Source organism: Bubalus bubalis, chromosome 17 (assembly GCF_019923935.1).
Source record: "Bubalus bubalis isolate 160015118507 breed Murrah chromosome 17, NDDB_SH_1, whole genome shotgun sequence".
Lineage (NCBI taxonomy): Eukaryota > Metazoa > Chordata > Mammalia > Artiodactyla > Bovidae > Bubalus > Bubalus bubalis.
The window spans coordinates 10809133-10828657 of record NC_059173.1 but is presented as its reverse complement, the minus strand read 5'-3'; the positions used below and the strand labels follow the sequence as shown (position 1 = coordinate 10828657).

Here is a 19525-nt window from a genome sequence, read left to right as displayed (position 1 = left end):
GTGGTCATGTATGGATGTGAGAGTTGGACTGTGAAGAAGGCTGAGCGCCGAAGAATTTATGCTTTTGAACTGTGGTGTTGGAGAAGACTCTTGAGTGTCCCTGCAAGGAGATCCAACCAGTCCATTCTGAAGGAGATCAGCCCTGGGATTTCTTTGGAAGGAATGATGCTAAAGCTGAAACTCCAGTACTTTGGCCACCTCATGAGAAGAGTTGACTCATTGGAAAAGACTCTGATGCTGGGAGGGATTGGGGGCAGGAGGAAAAGGGAATGACGGAGGATGAGATGGCTGGATGGCATCACTGACTCGATGGACGTGAGTCTGAGTGAACTCCGGGAGTTGGTGATGGACAGGGAGGCCTGGCGTGCTGCGATTCATGGGGTCGCAAAGAGTCGGACACGACTGAACGACTGATCTGATCCGATCTGATCACTATACAGTACCAACGAGGCTGAACTACATTTCCCATAATGCCTCAGACCCGGAAGGAAGTGAGACTCGACGCTTCCCGTGATTCCTTATAGACCGGAAGCCAGGGCCTTAGTTCTCTTTCCCATCTTGCAAGGTAAGAATGGTGGTATGTCTGTTCATGACTAGGTTTCAAGATCCCAATCCTTCGCCATCCTACCCGAGAGGGTATCAAGTCGACATCTGCAGGGGTCAGACACGCTCGGGGCCTACTGAGAGGCCTCCCGGACGCTTCATTTCTCTTTCTTGGGTTTACGGTAGGGCACGAAGAGGGTGAGCTGGAAGGTTGTAGAGGCTCCGGTTGCTCGCCACCCTCCTGGACTGGGGAAACAGGTCCCTTCCAGGGATTCGTAGCGGACTAGTGGGGCCGCAGGGACTAGAGCGGCGGCGCGCGCTCCGTAATCCCCAATTTGGGTTCCAGAATACGCAACCTAGTTTGTCTTTGCCACGTTGTGGATTTGAAGCTGAGGCCAAATGCTGCTTTCCCCTCTTGCCCAGTCCGCGGGCCGGAAGTCGGCTCCGGGGCTTTGCGGTTTTTTCTCTCTGGGCTTAGTTTGGACTTAGTGTGTGTGTGTCTTCGCCTCCTAAACCGAATTTCTTGAATGAGGCAGTCTGGTAAGAGCAAAAGTCCTGAAAGCGAGCGATTTCAAGTTGCAGTCTCGCTGTTTCCTGGCTTTGGAAATTGTTTTGGCCTGTGCCTAGAACTTTTAATTTGCAAAATAGAAATAATGGAATAAGGATCTGGGACATCAAAATATGCAGCAAACACTTAACGGGGCGTGAGGTGTCTTTGGCCCGTCGAAGAGGTTATAGTGTATTGGGGGAGACAACCTAAAAATTAAACCATTATGGATGTTGTTGCGAAGGTGAGGGGTTTAGGAGGAAGGCCTGTATTTTATAGTGGGAAGAATGAAAAGGACATTTTAGCTACTTGGAGGATGAGAACTTGTAGTTTGGGAGGTCTGTCAGTGTATAGCTATGGGATAACTGGTGAAATGCCTTTAAAAAAAAAAAAATACATGTGTTGGTAGATGGCGGGTGAAAAGGCTGAGAAGCCAGATACTAAGAAAAAACCTGAAGCCAAGAAGGCTGATGCTGGCAAAAAGGCTAAGAAGGTGGAAAAGGTGAAGAAAGTTAAGAAGGGGAAGCCTCACTGCAGCCGAAATCCTGTCCTGGTCAGAGGAATTGGCAGATATTCCCGATCAGCCATGTACTCCAGAAAGGCCTTGTACAAGAGAAAGTATTCAGCAGCTAAATCCAAGGTAAGGGATGAGGGGAACTCATTGGGCATTCTCTTAAGCTTAAAATGTTTGTCTGCCTCTGACTTTGTGATGTGTTTGTCTCCTCATAGGTCGAAAAGAAAAAGAAGGTTCGTGTTCTTGCTACTGTCACAAAACCAGTTGGTGGAGACAAGAATGGTGGTACCCGAGTGGTCAAACTTCGCAAAATGGTAAGATTTGGAGATCTTAAGTTGGGTGTTGAGTTGTATCCTGTGAGGATTTTTGTGTGTGCTCAAGGTTCTGGAAGTTTGTGTTTACCAGAGGATTACTAATGGAGGATAGTGAGTTTGGGGTTGACGATTTGGTTTTATTACTTACTATTCTTCAGTAGAGTTACTTTTCTGCGCTTTTGTTTCTTACAATACTGAAATAAAGTTTCACCTCTTGAGGTTGTGACATTTACCCTGCACAGAGCCTAGAAATGCGGCCAGACCTAAAGAACATTTGTCCACTAAAGCTGTGTTTCTTGGCCCCTCTTTACCATGCACAAGACCCAACATTTTCTCTGTGAAAAAGAAAGGTTTGCTCTGATTACCATTTTGGGACTATTCCCAGATGTATTTCACTCTGCACAGTTGAATATTACTGCACAAGAGCAAAAATGGCACTTTGATTTCTTATCAAAGGTTTTGTGAGCTGATTTTTCTGTTAGCCATTCATGTTTGTGGTAAAAGCAAAAAAATGTCCGCTAAAATGATAGAAGTAGATTATTGTGAGTTACTTGTCATAGGGTCTGTTATTTGTCTGTGGGGTCTTATTTTTATAATAAATGAACTGGCAGTCTTGATCTAAGCTAGTATCTTTGGTTCTATACAGTTTGTTTTTCTACGTGAATGATGTGGGAGTCATGCATGTTAGTGTGATGTGTATGGACATATTTTAATTGGAAAACAAGCCTTGCTTTTTTCCTAGCATACAGAATGTGTCAGGCCTTTGTTTTCTGAAACGTAGTTTACAGCCGAGTCAGAAGCCTTAGAAAAGGTTGAGAATGACTCCTACACGACAGTGCATAAGTCATGTAATACACTAAAGTTTGGCTTGATCGCAAATTTACTTGCTGGATCTTTCCCTTTGCTTGAACACACAGCTCTTTCAGTTTCTACCCTGTGTTTTTGCATGAAAAGCTAATAAGGCAGCACTGACCTTTTCTACTTTTAAAATCTTAGAAGTGAAATGCAATAGTGTAAATAAAGTGTTTCAAGTAACTGAAAGACTGTAGTAAAGGTTTTACCTACTCCAGAACCAGCTCTACTGACTTGATTAGCTTACTTTAATAAGTTGGACCTGTGGGCTTTCTCCAGCCTAGGTATTACCCTACTGAAGATGTGCCTCGGAAACTGTTGAGTCATGGCAAAAAACCCTTCAGTAAGCATGTGAGGAAGCTGCGTGCCAGCATCACTCCTGGGACCATTCTGATCATCCTCACTGGGCGCCACAGAGGCAAGGTGAGTTCAGCTGCCTGGAGTTACTGCATCTTTTGGATAGGATTGGTTTACCTGTGTTAACTGCATCTAGCAGCAGGAGGTCCCTTGGGAGAGATGGGATGCTCCATAACAGAACCAACAATCCAGTCCCTAGCATAATGTGTCTAATCTGTAACAGATAATTGATTACCTTTTCCTGTTTTTGGTAATACTAGTTGCAAATGATTCAGGTGTCCCTGTACTCAAAAAATATGTTTGAGTTACTTCCTTAGAATGGAATTGCAGGAATAGAATTAGAGTTGAAAGATATTTATTTTTATTGTTAAAGGTGGTGGCTGCTAATTTAAATTTTAAAAAAAGGCACACCGAACTACTGCTTATATCCTAGAGTCACCCCTGTTAGTTTGGTATAATTCCTTCCAGAACTGTTGGATCTATACATAGGTAGAAATTTCCTTTAACAAAATTAGTCTGTGATTTGATTAATTTAGAAGTCAGGTTTTATTTGTGGAGCCATGTAGCATTTCTTTTTAATTTACAGAGGGTCGTTTTCCTGAAGCAGCTGGGCAGTGGCTTGCTACTTGTGACTGGTAAGAAAGTCCTTGGATTTAATATTCTCTGAAATTTTCAACTCTCCCCATCTTCAGTTTTGTTTAGAAATAACATAAGCATCACTCTTATGAGTTGAAGGTGTACAGTATGATGGTTTGATTTATTAATATATATATTGTGAAATAATTACTGCAGTAGGCAAGTTAAAAGTTCTTTGTGATGAAAACTCTTAGAAACTACTCTCTTGAATTGCGTTTTTAAATGCCTGAAGTGTACATTTTGCTTAGGTGAGAACCTAAGTAGAGGTTTCAGTGCCATGAGATTCTTCAGCCTATTTCATTGCCTTGTGTACAAATGCATTCTATGGGAGCAGGTATTTAACTTTATGATATGTGGCATATCATAGAGTAATTGCCACCTATAATGCAGAGTGTTTGTCTACTAATTCCAAGGAATACTGTACAAGGCCTTTGATTGGTCTGCCACTTGGCCCCAGGATGGAGTTCCTAGATAGGGGGGAAGTGAGCTGTTTACTCTAGAAAACAGTGCTCAGTTTGAATCTTTCATGAGGCAGTGGTGATTTTTTTTTTTTTTTTTTTTAAACCAACCTGTATGAGTAAATCTGCTCTCTCCTAGTCTGTGTAACTTTAAGATGGGAGGGGTGGTCTGGGTAACTTTTAACGTGTGAGGGATGGGGGAAGCTTCACATCTTGAAAAAAGCCTTGATGCTGGCAGTGGAAAGCAGTTTGGAATTTCTTCAGGCCCAGAAAAAAGCTAGAACCTTTGTCAGATTTTTTTTTCAAATCCAGTCAGGTCTTGACCATTTGCTCCTCCTTTCCCTCACTATATTGATCCTCCCCCACCTCCAGGGCCTCTATCCCTCAATCGAGTTCCTCTGCGTAGAACACACCAGAAATTTGTCATTGCCACCTCCACCAAAATCGATATCAGTGGTGTGAAAATCCCAGAACATCTCACTGACACTTACTTCAAGAAGAAGAAGCTGCGTAAACCCAGACACCAGGAGGGCGAGATCTTTGACACAGAGAGAGAGGTGAGCTTCTATTTCTGTCTTTGTCTTCGGTAACTCTGGCTCCTCTAGTTGGGACTGAAAATAAATAAGGTTAAGAACTGTTAAAAGAAGGACTGTAAATAACCAGTGAGGAATATCTTGGAAATAATATTAAATAATAATAAATAGTAATGTGCTGAATTCCTAGTTGGCAGCTAGGAGTTCAACTCAGAAGCCTGAGGTTTTGGTGAAACTCGGGTGAACTACTGTTTTCCTGTTCCTGGGAATTATCGATCATTTATCCTTCCTTTTATATTATATTAAAGTAGACAAAAGGGTAGCACTTGTTATGTATTAAAAATAGGTTATATTTCACAGCTCTCCAAAGAGGATTATCAGAATTGCCTTCTGAATATCCCTAGGACTGAGTACTTGTGAACGAGGATTTCTTCGTTAATGTGGAGTTTGGTACTTGGGCCATTTTTTTAAAAATGATTTTGATTTTTCTTTTTCTTTAGAAATATGAGATCACAGAGCAGCGCAAGGTTGATCAGAAAGCTGTGGACTCACAAATTCTGCGAAGAATCAAAGCTGTCCCTCAGCTCCAGGGCTACCTCCGCTCCGTGTTTGCTCTCACAAATGGAATTTATCCTCACAAAGTAGTGTTCTGAACTTCTTGCAAAGAACCTAATTAAATAACTTGTCATTTCCTTTGTGTCTTTTTTTAATCTGCCTCTAGGTGTGGTATGACTTATAGCCAACTTAATGGGACATTAGCCTCTACTAAAAGGAGTGGGATTGGGGGCTGTAAACTGCAGAGGAGTCTCCTCTTCGGATAAGCATTCTTAGCTTCCTTAGTGTCTTTCAGCTTTTTCACCAGGCACGTACCAATACAAAATAGTGGGATTTCCCCAGTCATCACTGAATGAGTCTGTACTAACTACATGGATAAGAGCTGGGCTTTTCAGCTTGTAGACTTTCCCTTCTTTCCAGTTTCTTGTATGCTTAGTTTCTTAAAGCATATATAATAAATTAGTGTAATTAGATACCGAGTACAGTACATGCTATTACACAGATAAGTGTGTTTTGATTATTCCATAGGAAGTGCTCATCTTTACTGCTGCAAAGTGTAACCTTGGCGTTCTGTGGATATTTGGGTTTCTAGCATTTTAATTAAATAGGTTTCCACTGCTATCTAAAAGTAGAGTATTCCTCTGAAACCTTTTGTAAGCTAAAATTGCATAAAGTGAAATTACCTTATGACATATCTTGCTAACAGGTATAAAATGATGTAAAACACAGGTGCTCACAGTTCAGAGCAATGGTTCTAAAGTGCTAAATGCAGTTCCCAGGAAAGGAGCTTGGCAATGTCATTCCCACAGCCTAGACACACTGCCTCTATAATGGCTCTGCAAGACAGCTGTTTTTCCCCACTTTTCCTTTTTTTGGTTAAAGTAGACTCGGCAGTGGGTGCCTGAGTGTTACAGTCTGAAATATGCATATAGATGAGCAAGTACCAGGAAAAGTTTGCTCAGTCAAAGAACTTAAGCCATTGTGGTTGTGCTCGTTTGTGTCTGACTCAGTTGTGTCAGTCTGTGTCTCACCCATGGACTGTTGCCTGCCAGGCTCTTCTGTCCATGGGATTTTCTAGGCAAGAACACAAGTGGTTGCCAATTCCTGATCCAGGGATCAAATCCATGTCTCCCACATTGCCGGCAGATCCACTGAGCCACCTGGAAAGCCTTAGGCAGTTTTCGTAAATGATGCCGAAGTACACTACCCTCCATGAATGTTGTACCAACTTGTGAGTGCCCATTACGTTACAGACTCACTAAATGAAGTAGTCAGACTTCAGTTTTTAGCAATAGGTGAAAAATGACAAGATTTTTTGTTAGATTTTGGGATTTTTTTGATGACAGGGTGGTGGTGGTTTTTTGTTTGTTTTGCTGCACCGGGTCTAGTTCCTGAACCAGGGACTGAACCTGGGCCCCCTGCCATGGGAACGAGAAGTCTTAGCCACTGCGCTACCAGGGAAATCTGTCCACCTATTAAGATTTATGAAGTATGTTTTAATATTTCATGTGGATTTGTTTGAACATTCATGCGCTGTTTATGAAAGAAATGGGCAGAATATTCAAGAGAGCAACATAATCTTGAAATAATCATAAATACGCAAAAAAAGTCATGTGGAGAAAATGTTATCTCATTTTATTTATATGTAATGTGATTATAAAAATCGCCACAAGAAATTTTTACATACATTAAAGGTAGTGTGAGTTTTTCCTTTTTTGGTTTCCAGAGCTCTTTATGGTCTTAAATTATTAGCAATAAGAGTTTTTTTGTTCATGTGAGTTATGTCTGTTGATAATATACCATATTAAGACCAAATAATTATTAAAATACTTGTATTTAAATGACAAACCATTCCATGTTAATGCAATATTTTTGTGAAAAATAATTTCCAAAACAAAAATGGCATTGTTTCATGGTTTTGCACATTTCTTAGCTTCTGGCTTTATGGAAGACAGCTGGCTTCTCGTGCGTGCTTCTACATTGAGTCTGTTGCTGTGTCAAATGTGTCCCGCACCCTCTGGACACTTCATTTTACACTCATCAGAGAATGAACGTGAACACAGCGTCTCAGTAGCAACATGGCAAATGGCTTTCACTTCACAGATTGATTTTATTTATTATTATTTTTTTTTTCACAGATTGATTTTAAAATCTCAGGGACACCGAGGATTCCCAAATCATAGTTAATACCACTCTATTAGCTCCTTTGCAATGTTCCAGATTCTTTGATATTTCATTTTTGGTTTTTTTTTTTTTAATACATTTTTTGCCATGCTGCACAGCATGTGGGATTTTGGTTCCTTGACAAGGAATCAATCGAACCCACACCCCTTACAACGGAAGCTTGGAGTCTTAACCACTGGACCAGCAGCAAAGTCCCCAGTATTTCTGTCTCTGAGATGTCCTCCCTTTCCGTCCATCTGCTTCCTGTAGCTCTGGTGCATCTGTGCAGTGCTTAGGGCAGGACTGCTTGTAGAGAACAAGGCTGGGAACCCTGTGTCAGATCCTGCTTCCTTAGCATCCAAACACCTCTTGTTTAGTTTTTCTGTTGCTGCTGTAATAAGTGACCACAAAGTCTGTGACTTAAGTACATTCTCTTAGAGTTCTGGAGGTCAGAAGTCCAAAACCAGTTTCAGTGGGCTAGTGTCAAGCCTATGGTGGTTAGTGTGCATCCATCTCCCATGACTTGGGATCCCTTCCTTCCGGGTGCTCCAGCCCAGGTTCTTGGTGTCATATCACCTTCCTCTGACCCTCGATCTCTTAAAAAAGACCAATGTGATTACATCCTAACTGGAAAATCCAGGGTATCTCCTTGTGAAGATAGTTTCTCCACTCAACAACACTTCTGACACCAAAATGTGTGGATTTTCCCACAGCAAGCCATTCTCCAGTTCTCCGCAGATACCAGCTGAAGGTCCTACAGTCCTGTTCTGACACTTAACTACTTGGAATTAGCATGGACCCAAAGATTAAGGCTCAGTCCCACAAGACTGCCCCTCATGTCAGATACCAATCACAAGTACTGGGTCCCTGGGTCACCCACACTACTGTCTGAGCTACAAATAGAGGATTCTTACAAATCCATCGTAAGCTTTGATAGTTTGCTATAATGGCTCTGAGAACTCAGAGGAACACTTCACTTCGATTCACCAGTTTGCGATAAAAGGTACAACTCAGGAACAGCCAAATGGAAGCCATAAATGGAGCAAGGTAAGTAAGGGTGGTGCTGGGAGCACTGTACCCTCTCTGGGTGTACTATTTCCAGCACCTCTTGATGTGTTCATCAATCAAGAAGCTCATCAAATCTTATTCAAGAGTTTTATATAGAGCTTGATCACTAGCACTACCACCACTTGCCTGCCTTTCCTTAAGTCTGGGTTGAGCTGAAATTTCCAGCCTTCTAATCCTTTGGTCTTTCTGGTGACCATCCCTATCCTGAGGCTGGGATCTGACCCTAAGTCAACTCATTAACTTGGGTGTGGTCAAAAAGGGGCTTCCCTGGTGGCCCAGACGGTAAAGAATCCACCTGCAATGTGGGAGACCTGGGGTCAATCCCTGGGTTGGGGAGAATCCCTGGAGAAGGAAATGGCTACCCACTCCAGTATTCTGACCAGGAAAATTCCATGGACAGAGGAGGCTGGCAGGCCCTAATCCATGGTGTCATAAGAGTGATCAAAAAGAGCTCCTTACAAATAACAAAAGATACTCCCATCTCTCAGGAAATTGCATGGGCTTTAGGAGCTCTGTGCCAGGGACCCAGGACAAAGACCAAATATATTTTTGTGTTATACTGCCTTCCGCATCTTCAGATCTTTCTTAAAAAAACATTTATTTGGTTGCATCATGTCTTAGTTGCAGCACATGAGATCTTTCCGGTGCAGGCTTCTGCTGTGGCTCGTGGGCTTAGTTACCCCCTGAGGCATGTGGGATCTTAGTTCCCCAACCAGGGATCTAACCCGCATCCTCTACATGGGAAGGTGGATTCTTAACCACTGGACCACCAGAGATGTCCCTCAAGATCTTTAACTTAATCACATCTGGGTCTTCCCCAGCAGTCCAATGGTTAGGACTCTGCTTCCACTGCAGGATTGGCAGGTTTGATCCCTGGTCAGGGAACTAAGATCCTGCAAGCAAAACACTTAATCACATCTGCCAAGTACCTTTTGCCATATAAAGTAATATGCATGAGGTTGAGCGATTAAGACAGGACACTCTTTAGGACCATTATGTAGCCTGCATCAAGCACCAAACTGGTTACGTGGGTTTGTGGAGGAGTCCTACTCTAGTCCAGGGCCTGATTACCACCTTTAGCAGCCCTAAGTGTTGAACACACCCCAGTGCTATGCTCCATGTATGTAATTCAAAATAAAAACAGTATCAAAGTAAGGAAAGGCAACTGTGTTCTGAATTGCCCATAGATTGTACAAGTATAAAATTGGAATTTCTTGGGCAAAGAAGGTATGGACTACTTCACTCAAAAACTGTTCATTGAAAAAAAAAAAAAAAACTGTTCATTGAATACAGGTCAATTGAAAATGGTATAGAGGTTCAAGTAGTAGCTTTGGAGATCCAATGGACTTGGATTTGAATCCTAACTTTGCTGCTATTCATTTACCTTTCGGGTAATCAATGTGATCCTAATGACAAAAGCTATTGTCCTGACTATGTGCCAAGCAGTTAAAGTGTATACTTTTTTTTTTTTAGAATTGTATTTTAAATTATTTATCTTATTATTTTTTTGGTTGTGCTGGGTCTTTGTTGCTGCACGAAGGCTTTCTTTAGTTGTGGTGTGGTGACTTCTCTTGTGGAGCATGCGCTCTAGGGTGCTCAGTCTCCAGTAGCTGCAGCATGTGGGCTTAGTAGCTGTGGCATGTGGGATCTTCCCAGAACCAGGGATCGAGCCGTTGTCCCCTGCATTGGCAGTTGAGTTCTTATCCACTGTACCACCAGGGAAGTACTAGAATTATTTTATTGTGATAAGTTATATATAACAAAACATACCATTTTAAACATTTTAAATATACAGTTCAGTGGCACTAAGAATTTAATATATTGGGCTTCCCTGGTGGCTCAGACAGTAAAGAATCCACCTGCAATGCGGGAGATCTGAGTTTGATCCCTGGGTTGGGAAGATCCTCTGGAGGAGGGCATGGCAACCCACTCCAATATTCTTGCCTGGAGAATCCCCATGGACAGAGGAACCTGGTGGGCTACAGTCGATGAGGTCGCAGAGTCAGACACGACTGAGTGACTAAGCATAGTACAACACAGCACATTTAATATATATTTGTATATGTATTAATATATAGGTATTTGATTAAATATGTAAATATTTAACATTTTTAAATGTATTTAAGGTATACAGTCTCACAAGTGCATCTAAATTTTTATTAAAAAATTTTTAATTGCAGTTAAAATAGGTGGGCTTCCCAGGTGGCGCTAGTGGTAAAGGACCTGCCTGCCAATGCAGGATTTGTAAGAGACTCAGATTCGATCCCTAGGTCAGGAAGATCCCCTGAAGGAGGAAATGGCAACCTACTCCAACATTCCTGCCTGGAGAATCCCATGGACAGGGGAGCCTGGTGGGCTACAGTCCATGGGGTCACAAAGAGTTCTACACAACTAATGTGGCTTAGCACAAAGTAGGTACTACTGAGAAAGTATACTGTGCAAAGAGATTGAGAAACAGGAGGACTTGTCATGTTTGGGGAGCCAAGGAATTTCTCTTTGAGGTAGCTGAGACCTGAAGGATGAATAGGAGTTTGTCAAGTGAAACAGGTGGGAAGTACAATCTAGGCCAGAGGCTACCATGTGCAAAGACCCAGAGCAGGAACACCGGTACAAGGGCTAAAGAACCGGGAAGAAGCCAGGGTAAGTCTTCGATCAAGATTGGCTCTGGCCTAAGGAGAGTAAATCCTAAGAGTTCTCTTCACAAGGAAAAAACTTATTTTTTCATTTGTTTGTATATGGGATGAATGGATGTTCATTCATCATTGTGATAATCACTTCATGATGTAAGTCAAATCATTATGCTGTACACCTTAAACTTACACAACTGTGTGCTGTGCTTAGTTGCTCAGTTGTGTCTGACTTTGTGGCCCCATGAACTGTGTAGCCCACCAGGCTCCTCCATCCATTGGATTTTCTGGGCAAGATTATTGGAATGGGTTGCCATGCCCTCCTCCAGGGGATCTTCCCAACCCAAGGATCGAACTCAGGTCTCCCATATTGCAGGCAGATTCTTTACCATCTGAGCCAGCAAAGAAGCCCAAACTTATGTCAATTATATCTCAAACACACACACACACACACACACAACTTGAGCAAAAACACCCTGGACAAAAAAAAAAACAACCCTTTAGGGGAACCATCCTCATTTCTCAGATCAGGTCCCTGGCCTTCTCATCCCCTTTGGAATTACTTGTTTCAAGTCATTTTCCCATTCTAAGCTGGAGCAAGGAAAGATGCTTTTCTCCTAGAGGGGAGGAGTGCCAAGCTAACACTTTGCCAGCACTTGGAATACTGAATGAATGAAAAGATAAGAGTGTTTGCTTTTTTTCTTTTGCAAACTCTAGGATTGTGCCTTTTGCCCGCTTTTCCTTTGTGGGGACTAGCTTTTTAAAATTGGGGGATAATTGTTTTACAATGTTGTGTTGGTTTCTGCTGTATAACAACATGAATCAGCTATATGTGTACACATATCCCCTCCCTATTGAATAAGGCCTCTGGTATCCACAAGGGGGCGAGAGAGGACGTGGCATCTTTTGGAACTCCAAGGTGCCGGATTCCTCCAAAGACAATTGCACTTCTTGATGCTTTTCATCAGCTTGGAGGCTCTTCCCTTGGTAACCGTAATTAAGGGAGCTCGAAGGAGACTTTCTCCCTCTGATTTTCAAATATCTTTTTCTTTCAAATTCTTTTCTCCGATGCCTCATAGACCCTTCTATGAGCTGAAGGAATTTTCCTTAAAATAAATTACAAAAAAAAAAAAAAGAAGAAGAAAACACAGCCAACCATATCATTTGGAAAAAAGATTTTGAGTAGGTGTGTGTGTTTCCTCTTTGAGACTGTGATTAGTGAGATGGAAATAATCAATCTCCCCCACAGATTCTGTCGATGTGTGTGCGTATATTTCTGTAGCAGATGTAGGCATGTATTTTTCCCTTGGTGTTTTGAAAGGCCTTAAAAATTAACATGGCTGCTTTGTTTAAAGCTATTTCAAGCTCTATTAAGGCTTATCAAGGACCACTTATCTCCACCCTACAGTTGCATTTTTGTGGGCCCGGTAAGGATTACAGACTCAATTTTAAACAGTCAGCTAGTGCAGGAAAGCCAGCAGAAGGGAGAGCTATTGCAGAATCCCAGAGGGGCCCCAGCTCTAGCCAAAGCCAGTGAACACCACGTCAGCAGCTGGGGCAGCGGGGAGACAGTCTCTACCAACAAGCTTGCTCTCTCCTGGGGAGATGCCTCCCAGGGGAAACTGAAGTCCAATCTACTCATCGCTTTTCTTCCTCCTTGCTCATGCTTCTTTGCTTCCAACAGAGGGTTGTCCAGACAACACCTTCTCCTGATCCTTTTCCTATCCCAAGTACCCATTCTCACACAGAAGAGTGGAGAGGACAATTCCAAAGAAAATAAGTCATAAATCATAAACCTTTCCTTTCTATATGATTCCATGAATGGCTGTTTCCTGTATGCATGGTGTGTATGTGTGTGTGTGTGTGTGTGTGTGTGTGTGTGATCTTAACTAAATTTGGATTCTCTGTATCCAGGCTTCTAGCATAAAATTCTTTTGAGCAGAGACTTTTTTCATCTTGATAATCTGTTCTAGAGATTTGCAGTAAATGGTCTCTTTTTCCATAGGGCTTCTATAAATATTAATTCATCAGCTGCCTCTTCATGGTACGGTGGCAGCCATGCAATCCGGTGACTAATTAATTACTGTTGCTAAAATATTAAATAACTATTCATTATGCAGTCTAAAGACTTTCAGCTGTGGATATGTGCTGTTTTCATTCATTGAAGTGAAGGGCAATACGGACTGTCCCCAACCTAGGACAGTTTGACTTACAGATTTTTCAACTTTACAGTGGTGGAAAATGGATATAGTTGATTTTGCTCAACTATAGACTAATGTAAGCATTCTGAGCACCTTTAAGGTAGTGCAAGCTAAGCTATGAAGTTCAGTGAGGCTTTCTATTTTTTATATTTTCAACTTACAATGGGTTTATCAGGACATAACCCCATCATAGGTCAAGAAAGATCTGTAATTCCTGGGCATCTTGACTCCTTATCTTGAAATATAAACAATATGAGGAGGAGAATTATTTTGAGCCACACTGCTGCTGCTAAGTCACTTCAGTCGTGTCCGACTCTGTGTGACCCCATAGACGGCAGCCCACCAGGCTTCCCTGTCCCCGGGATTCTCCAAGCAAGAACACTGGAGTGGGTTGCCATTTCCTTCTCCAATGCATGAAAGTGAAAAGTGAAAGTGAAGTCGCTGAGTCATGTCTGACTCTTCGCGACCCCATGGATTGCAGCCCACCAGGCTCCTCCGTCCATGGGATTTTCCAGGCAAGAGTACTGGAGTGGGGTGCCATTGCCTTCTCCGTTGAGTCACACAAGGCTATTTAGATTCCAAAACCTGAGCGTTCAAAATTGTGATGCCAGACACAATTGAAATGTCCTTTGACAGAGGAATGGATAAAGAAGATGTGGTACGTATATATACAATGGAATATTACTCAGCCATTAAAAAGAATGAAATAATGCCATTTGCAGCAACATGGATAGACCCAGAGATTGTCATACCGAATGAAGTAAGTCAGACAGAGAAGGTGAAATACTATATGACATCCCTTATATGTGGAATCTAAAAAGAAATGATACAAATGAAATTACTAGCAAAACAGAAAGAGACTCACAGACTTAGAGAATGATCTTATGGTTGCTGGGTTGAAGGGATGGTTGGAGAGTTTGCGATGAACATGTACACATTGCTGTATTTAAAATGGATAACCAAAAAGAACCTACTACATAGCACTAGGAACTCTGCTCAATGTTATGTGGCAGCCTGGATGGGAGGGGAGTTTGGTATATTATGGTTGAGTCCCTTTGCTGTTCACCTGAAACTATCACAACATTCTTAATTGGCTATACACCAATACAAAAGAAAACGTTTTTAAAAAACAAAGCTGGGATTATAGACTCAAACAGACCTAGGTTCGCATCTGAGATTTGATGTTTGCTGTCTGTGAGATATTGATTAAAGCATCCAACTGAGCCTTGGTTTCCTAGCTGAAAATGGGGGTAATAATATCTCCATTCTGTATACCTCGCATGATTTGATACTTGCTAGGAGCTTAACACATGCAAGTGGGATAAATATCCTGAAAATGAAATTAACAATCGTTGAAAGGCACATGAGATTGTTACAGTGCGGTGCATATGAATTGCTTATTTGGGAGGGAGGCAGAAGAGAATGGAGCCAGTCGGGGATTCAGATCTCAATTCTGCCAATTTCTAGGTGGGTGCAAGTCACCTAATTCTGAGCTTCAGTTCCTTGTAAAATGTAAGAATACTCAGAAGGATAGTATGATAGAAATATGAGTGGAGGTACCTCCATTCCTAGATGTTCAATAGATTTTGTTTTTTGCTTTTATCAAAACTAATGCAAGCTTGAGAAAGAAGATTTGGAAAACACTGCAAAGCACAAACCACTCATCTCCCAGTCAACGCACTGCTGTAAATGCAGTGCGTCTCCTGTGAATGCGTTGCTGAAATTTACCAAAATATTGTCAGACATGATACTTTCCCTGTCTTTACATCTACAGTCATGCATGCATGTAATTTTAAAAATGCAGTCTTACAGCAAGCACAATTAAATTTCAAAATTTCTTTACTACTTTAGCCTGATTTTTTCCATTTACCAATACATCATCAACATTCACTTGTATTAATAGTCTTCATAAGCATTATTCTGAATGGCATCATAATATTCCATGTTTCAGACATACCATTATAATAGTTAACCAGTCCCACACTGTTGGGTATTTAATCTGACTATAATTTTTCCTCTTATAAACAATACTGAGCTGCGCATCCCTGTGTGTTCAACCTGGACTGTGAGTCTGATAATTTCCTTCAGACAACTTCCTCAAAGTTGAATTGCTGGATCAAAAAGTTTGTTCTTTAATGCTCTCATTCATTCGTTCTTTATGAAAACTTTTATTTTTTAGAGCAGTTTTAGGTTCACAAAAAAAACTGAGGTTGCAGAAATATCAGACATACTCCCTGCTCCAATGCCTGCATAATCTCTCCCATTTTCACACGCCCCACCATGTGATACATTTGTCACAACTGATGAACCGAACTGACACATCATAATGCCTAAAGTCCATATTTTACATTGTGGCTCCCTCTTGGTGTAGTATATTCTATGATTTTGAAAAAATGTATAATTTCATGTATACATCATTATTGTATTATACAGAGTACTATTCACTGCCCTAAAAATTTCTGTGCTCTGCCTTTCTGCATCCCTTCCTTTCACATCCACTAGCTGCCAATGATCTTTTTATCATCTCCATAGTTTAGTCTTTTCCAAAATATGATATAGTTGGAATAATACAGTGTATTGTCTTCTCATGGTTTGATAGCCATTTCTTCTTTGTGCTGAATAATATTCCATTGTCCAGATGTACCACAGTTTATCTATCCATTCACTTCCTGAAGGGCATCTTGGTTTTGGCAATTATGAATAAAGCTGCTATAAACATCCCTATGCAGGTTTTTTAAATTTTAAATTTATTTTAATTGGAGGATAATTGCTTTACAATATTATATTGGTTTCTGCCATACACCAACATGAATCAGTGATAGGTATACATATTTACCCTCCCTCTTGACTCTCCCTTCTACATCCCACCCTTCTAGACTGTCACAGAGCAGCTGATTTGGGCTCCCTGCCTCATACAGCAAGTTTCCACTGGCTATCTAATTTTACATATGGTAATGTATACGTTTCAGTGCTACTTTCTCAGTTTGTCCCATCCTCTCCTCCCGCCACTGTGTCCACAGGTTGTTCTCTATGTCTGTGTCTCCACTGCCGCCCTTCAAATAGGTTCATCAGTACCATTTTTCTAGATTTCATATATATGGTTAACACACAATCCTTGTTTTTCTGACTTACTTCACTGTGTGTAATAGGCTCTAGGTTCATCCACCTCATTATAACTGACTCAAATGCATTCCTTTTCATGGGCTGAGTAATATTCCATTGCATATATGTACCACAACTTCTTTATCCATTCATGTATGGATGGACATCTAGGCCTGTGCAAGTATTTTGGTGGACATATGCATTCAAGTCCTTTGATACCAAAGACTGCTTTTTTTTTTTTTTTTTTGAAGTATAAAAGCAATACAAAGATCATCTTACTTCAGCCATTCCAGGCTAGTTCTGCTCTGTATGGCAATTCATATTAACAGTTTAGTACATAGTCTCCCACACATTTTTCTCTAAACACATAGTTCTTTCCTTTCTTCTTTTAATAAAAGTGGGATGGCTGGCATATTTTTAAGGTGTATGTCAATCAGTGTTGAATAGTGATGGAATATAAGAATAATTTTAACTCCCTCTTGGAGCATTTATTAAGGGCCAGACACCAGACATTGTGACTGGTGCTTTATTTTCACCAGGTTTTGAGTGCTTATTGGGTACAAGAATTTGTAGTGAATATGTAGCACCTACTGTGAGTTTCGACCAAGTGCTTATGAACAAACTGCAGCACCTACTGTGAGCCATATTTTTGCATATATCTTATTTAAACGTGCAAGCAGCCCGTGAACTTCCATGTGTCTGCCCAGCTGCCCACGATGGGACTCGGGCCAGAGAGAGAGGGGTACACACATGAACAGAGGGGAGGAGAGTAGAGGAAGGCTGTCCTCTTCTCCTGGAGTAATGCAGACGTAGGGCGCCCTGGAAGTGTAAAGGACGTGGGAGGTCACTCTGAGGGCAAGATGCAGAAGAAGGCTAGGCGGAGCTCCAGCCAACCTGGCTGTCCCCGGGCCTTCGGTAGGTGGGCGGGGCCAGATGAGTGGGCGGGGCCGGTATTGTCCGCTCCGCGGGGCATGCCGGGAGCCCCGCCCCCAACATGGCGCCTCACTGACAGTTGGCTGCCGAGCGGCAGAGGCGGATCCTGTTCCTCAGGGCGGCGGCAGCGGCGGTGGCGGCGGGGCCGGGGTCTCCGGGGCCAGGGGTGGGAGGATGGCAGCTCGGACCTCCTAGGGCGGAGCTGCACGGGCTAGGCGGCGAGCGGGGCGCTGCAGGCGGGCGCGGCGGCTGCTGCCATGGACTGGTGAACTCGGCGGCTCCTGCTCGCATCTCGCAGAGCCGAGCGGCTGCTCCTCACAGCCAACCCCTCAGCCGGGGCCATGGGCTCGTCGGCGGCCGCGGCGGCTGCGGCGGCTGCGGCCGCGGACTCCGCGCAGTGGCTCTCGGTGAAGGAGGAGACCATCTTCCTGCACGACGGGCTGATCCGGGTCACCGACCTGGCCGAACTGCCCAGCGAGATCCTCGGGGCCCCGGAGGCCGCCGACACCGACCTAGAGGTGAGCGAGGCTGCCCCCTGGCCTCCACCATCAGATTAGCCCACCCGGCCCGCACCTCTGGGGTCGGGCCTTCTTTCCGCTTCACCCCGGACCCCGAGGGCCCCAGAAGGCTGCCCTGGCAGGTGTGTGTGTGGGTGGGCGCTGGGCAGGCAGGTGCGGGCCGCGCTGCTGGTCTGCAGACCACCCGGGGCCTCAGGCCCGCCGGGGATTTCATTTGTGGTTTCATTTTGAACATTCCGACTCCTAGCATTTTATTAGACCATCACCCGGCCCGGCCTTCACGCCCCAGAGGAGCAGCCGCCGCCTCCCCGGCCCTATCTCCCCTCCCCCACGGGCCCCTCGGTCGCACTTCCAGGGCACACCCAGGCTGCTTAGCTTCGGGGTCTTTTTAATTTTAACGCTTTACATCTCTCCCCGTGTTGTTATACCCCAGTGCTGTGTGTGTGTGTGTGTGTGTGCGCGTGTGTGTGTTGTTTATTTTTCTCGGGAGAAGGTAGTGGCAGCTGCCAGTCGGTGATGGGCATTCCAGCAACTACTGTGTGTCGTGCGGGTATTGGCACGGGGCCTTTGTCAGGGAAGCAAGCTGGCTGTGTGGACAGCGAAGGGGGATGCTGCGGCGGTCCTCAATGCGCTCTCCGCAAGGGTCATGAACATTTTAGGCCGCAAGGCCTTTCTATGATCTCGGGGGTCGAGGAGAAGCCCAGGCTTAGAAGCCGTGGCAGGTGCAAAAGCAAATCTCAGCAGTTGTGCCGCTGGGTTTGGGGGCAGAAGGAAACCAAATATGCTGGATGGATGGGAACTTTGCACCGACTTCACTTGGTTCCCGTGTTTGCCCCGGGGTGGGAGCTGCGTTAGGATCGGTTGATCCAGGCACTGCCCCCCCACCCCACCTCCACTTTGCGGGATGACATTTTGACGTGTAGGAAGCATCCGGTGGCACGAAATTCTTATTGTCGCAAGGAGGACTCTCAGGGGTAGGGCGCAGAGAGGCTGGCCTGTCTGTTGGCTATAAACGGAATGCGAGGAATCTTTTTGTGTTTTGCGGTTTTGCAGGCACTTTGGCTTTCAACACAACGAACATTTATAGAAACGGATTAAACCCCATTACTGTGTGTTTCTGGAAAGGGCAGTGACGGGATCCCGTTGGTGGAGACATTTGGATGTGTCTGAGATGGGAATACCGTCCTCTGTATTTTTGTGTCTGGATTCGAGGTTGAGGTTGCAGCATTTCCACTGTGAACTCCTAATGACTTATTTTACAGTCTAGCTACCAAAAAAAGGCATGTGCATATTGATAGGGAATTCCTAACATGGAATTAGAGGTTTATCATGTCTCATTTGGGCCTTTTCTATAAAAAGCAAGGTGTGTCTGAGTGTCTTATCTGCTTGAAAGCTCAAGGGGCATTATGCTATGATGGTGGAATCTTTGGATTTAATTGGCTCTCTTGTAGGTGAAATGTGGAAAGCTCTTTGTTCCTCAAGACTAAGTTCACAGATCCAAAATTTTTATATGTATGTAGTTTATTTATTTTTAGGATTATAAAGTGTAGGCTCCATTAAAAATACGTGAAGTTGGCTTTCCTAAGATGTTTACTGTATAAATG

At 43.3% G+C, this 19525-nt stretch overlaps 2 protein-coding genes across 8 annotated transcripts in view; both read left to right on the top strand.

The window, feature by feature from the left end:
- The first annotated feature begins 442 nt into the window (after positions 1-442).
- RPL6 (ribosomal protein L6) lies at positions 443-5446 on the top strand. Its single transcript, XM_006052990.4, has 7 exons — positions 443-565; positions 1500-1730; positions 1820-1918; positions 3050-3193; positions 3714-3762; positions 4594-4778; positions 5255-5446. The coding sequence occupies exons 2-7, from the start codon at positions 1500-1502 to the stop codon at positions 5405-5407; spliced, it is 861 nt and encodes a 286-aa protein (XP_006053052.1). The 5' UTR covers positions 443-565; the 3' UTR covers positions 5408-5446.
- Positions 5447-17460: 12014 nt separating this feature from the next.
- Positions 17461-19525, top strand: part of HECTD4 (HECT domain E3 ubiquitin protein ligase 4) — a 170685-nt gene continuing 168620 nt past the window's right edge. For all 7 annotated transcript variants that reach the window (XM_044930097.2, XM_044930096.2, XM_044930095.2 and 4 more), the window contains exon 1: positions 17461-17921. In XM_044930097.2, the coding sequence (XP_044786032.2) occupies positions 17745-17921 (177 nt within the window). In that variant the 5' untranslated portion in view covers positions 17461-17744. The remainder of the gene's footprint in view (positions 17922-19525) is intronic.

Coding starts and splice junctions, on each gene's coding strand:
- RPL6 (XM_006052990.4), top strand. CDS start 1,500: ATGGCGGGTGAAAAGGCTGAGAAGCCAGATACTAAGAAAAAACCTGAA. Junction 1,919..3,049: donor TGGTCAAACTTCGCAAAATG/GTAAGATTTGGA, acceptor GGCTTTCTCCAG/CCTAGGTATTACCCTACTGA. Junction 4,779..5,254: donor TCTTTGACACAGAGAGAGAG/GTGAGCTTCTAT, acceptor CTTTTTCTTTAG/AAATATGAGATCACAGAGCA.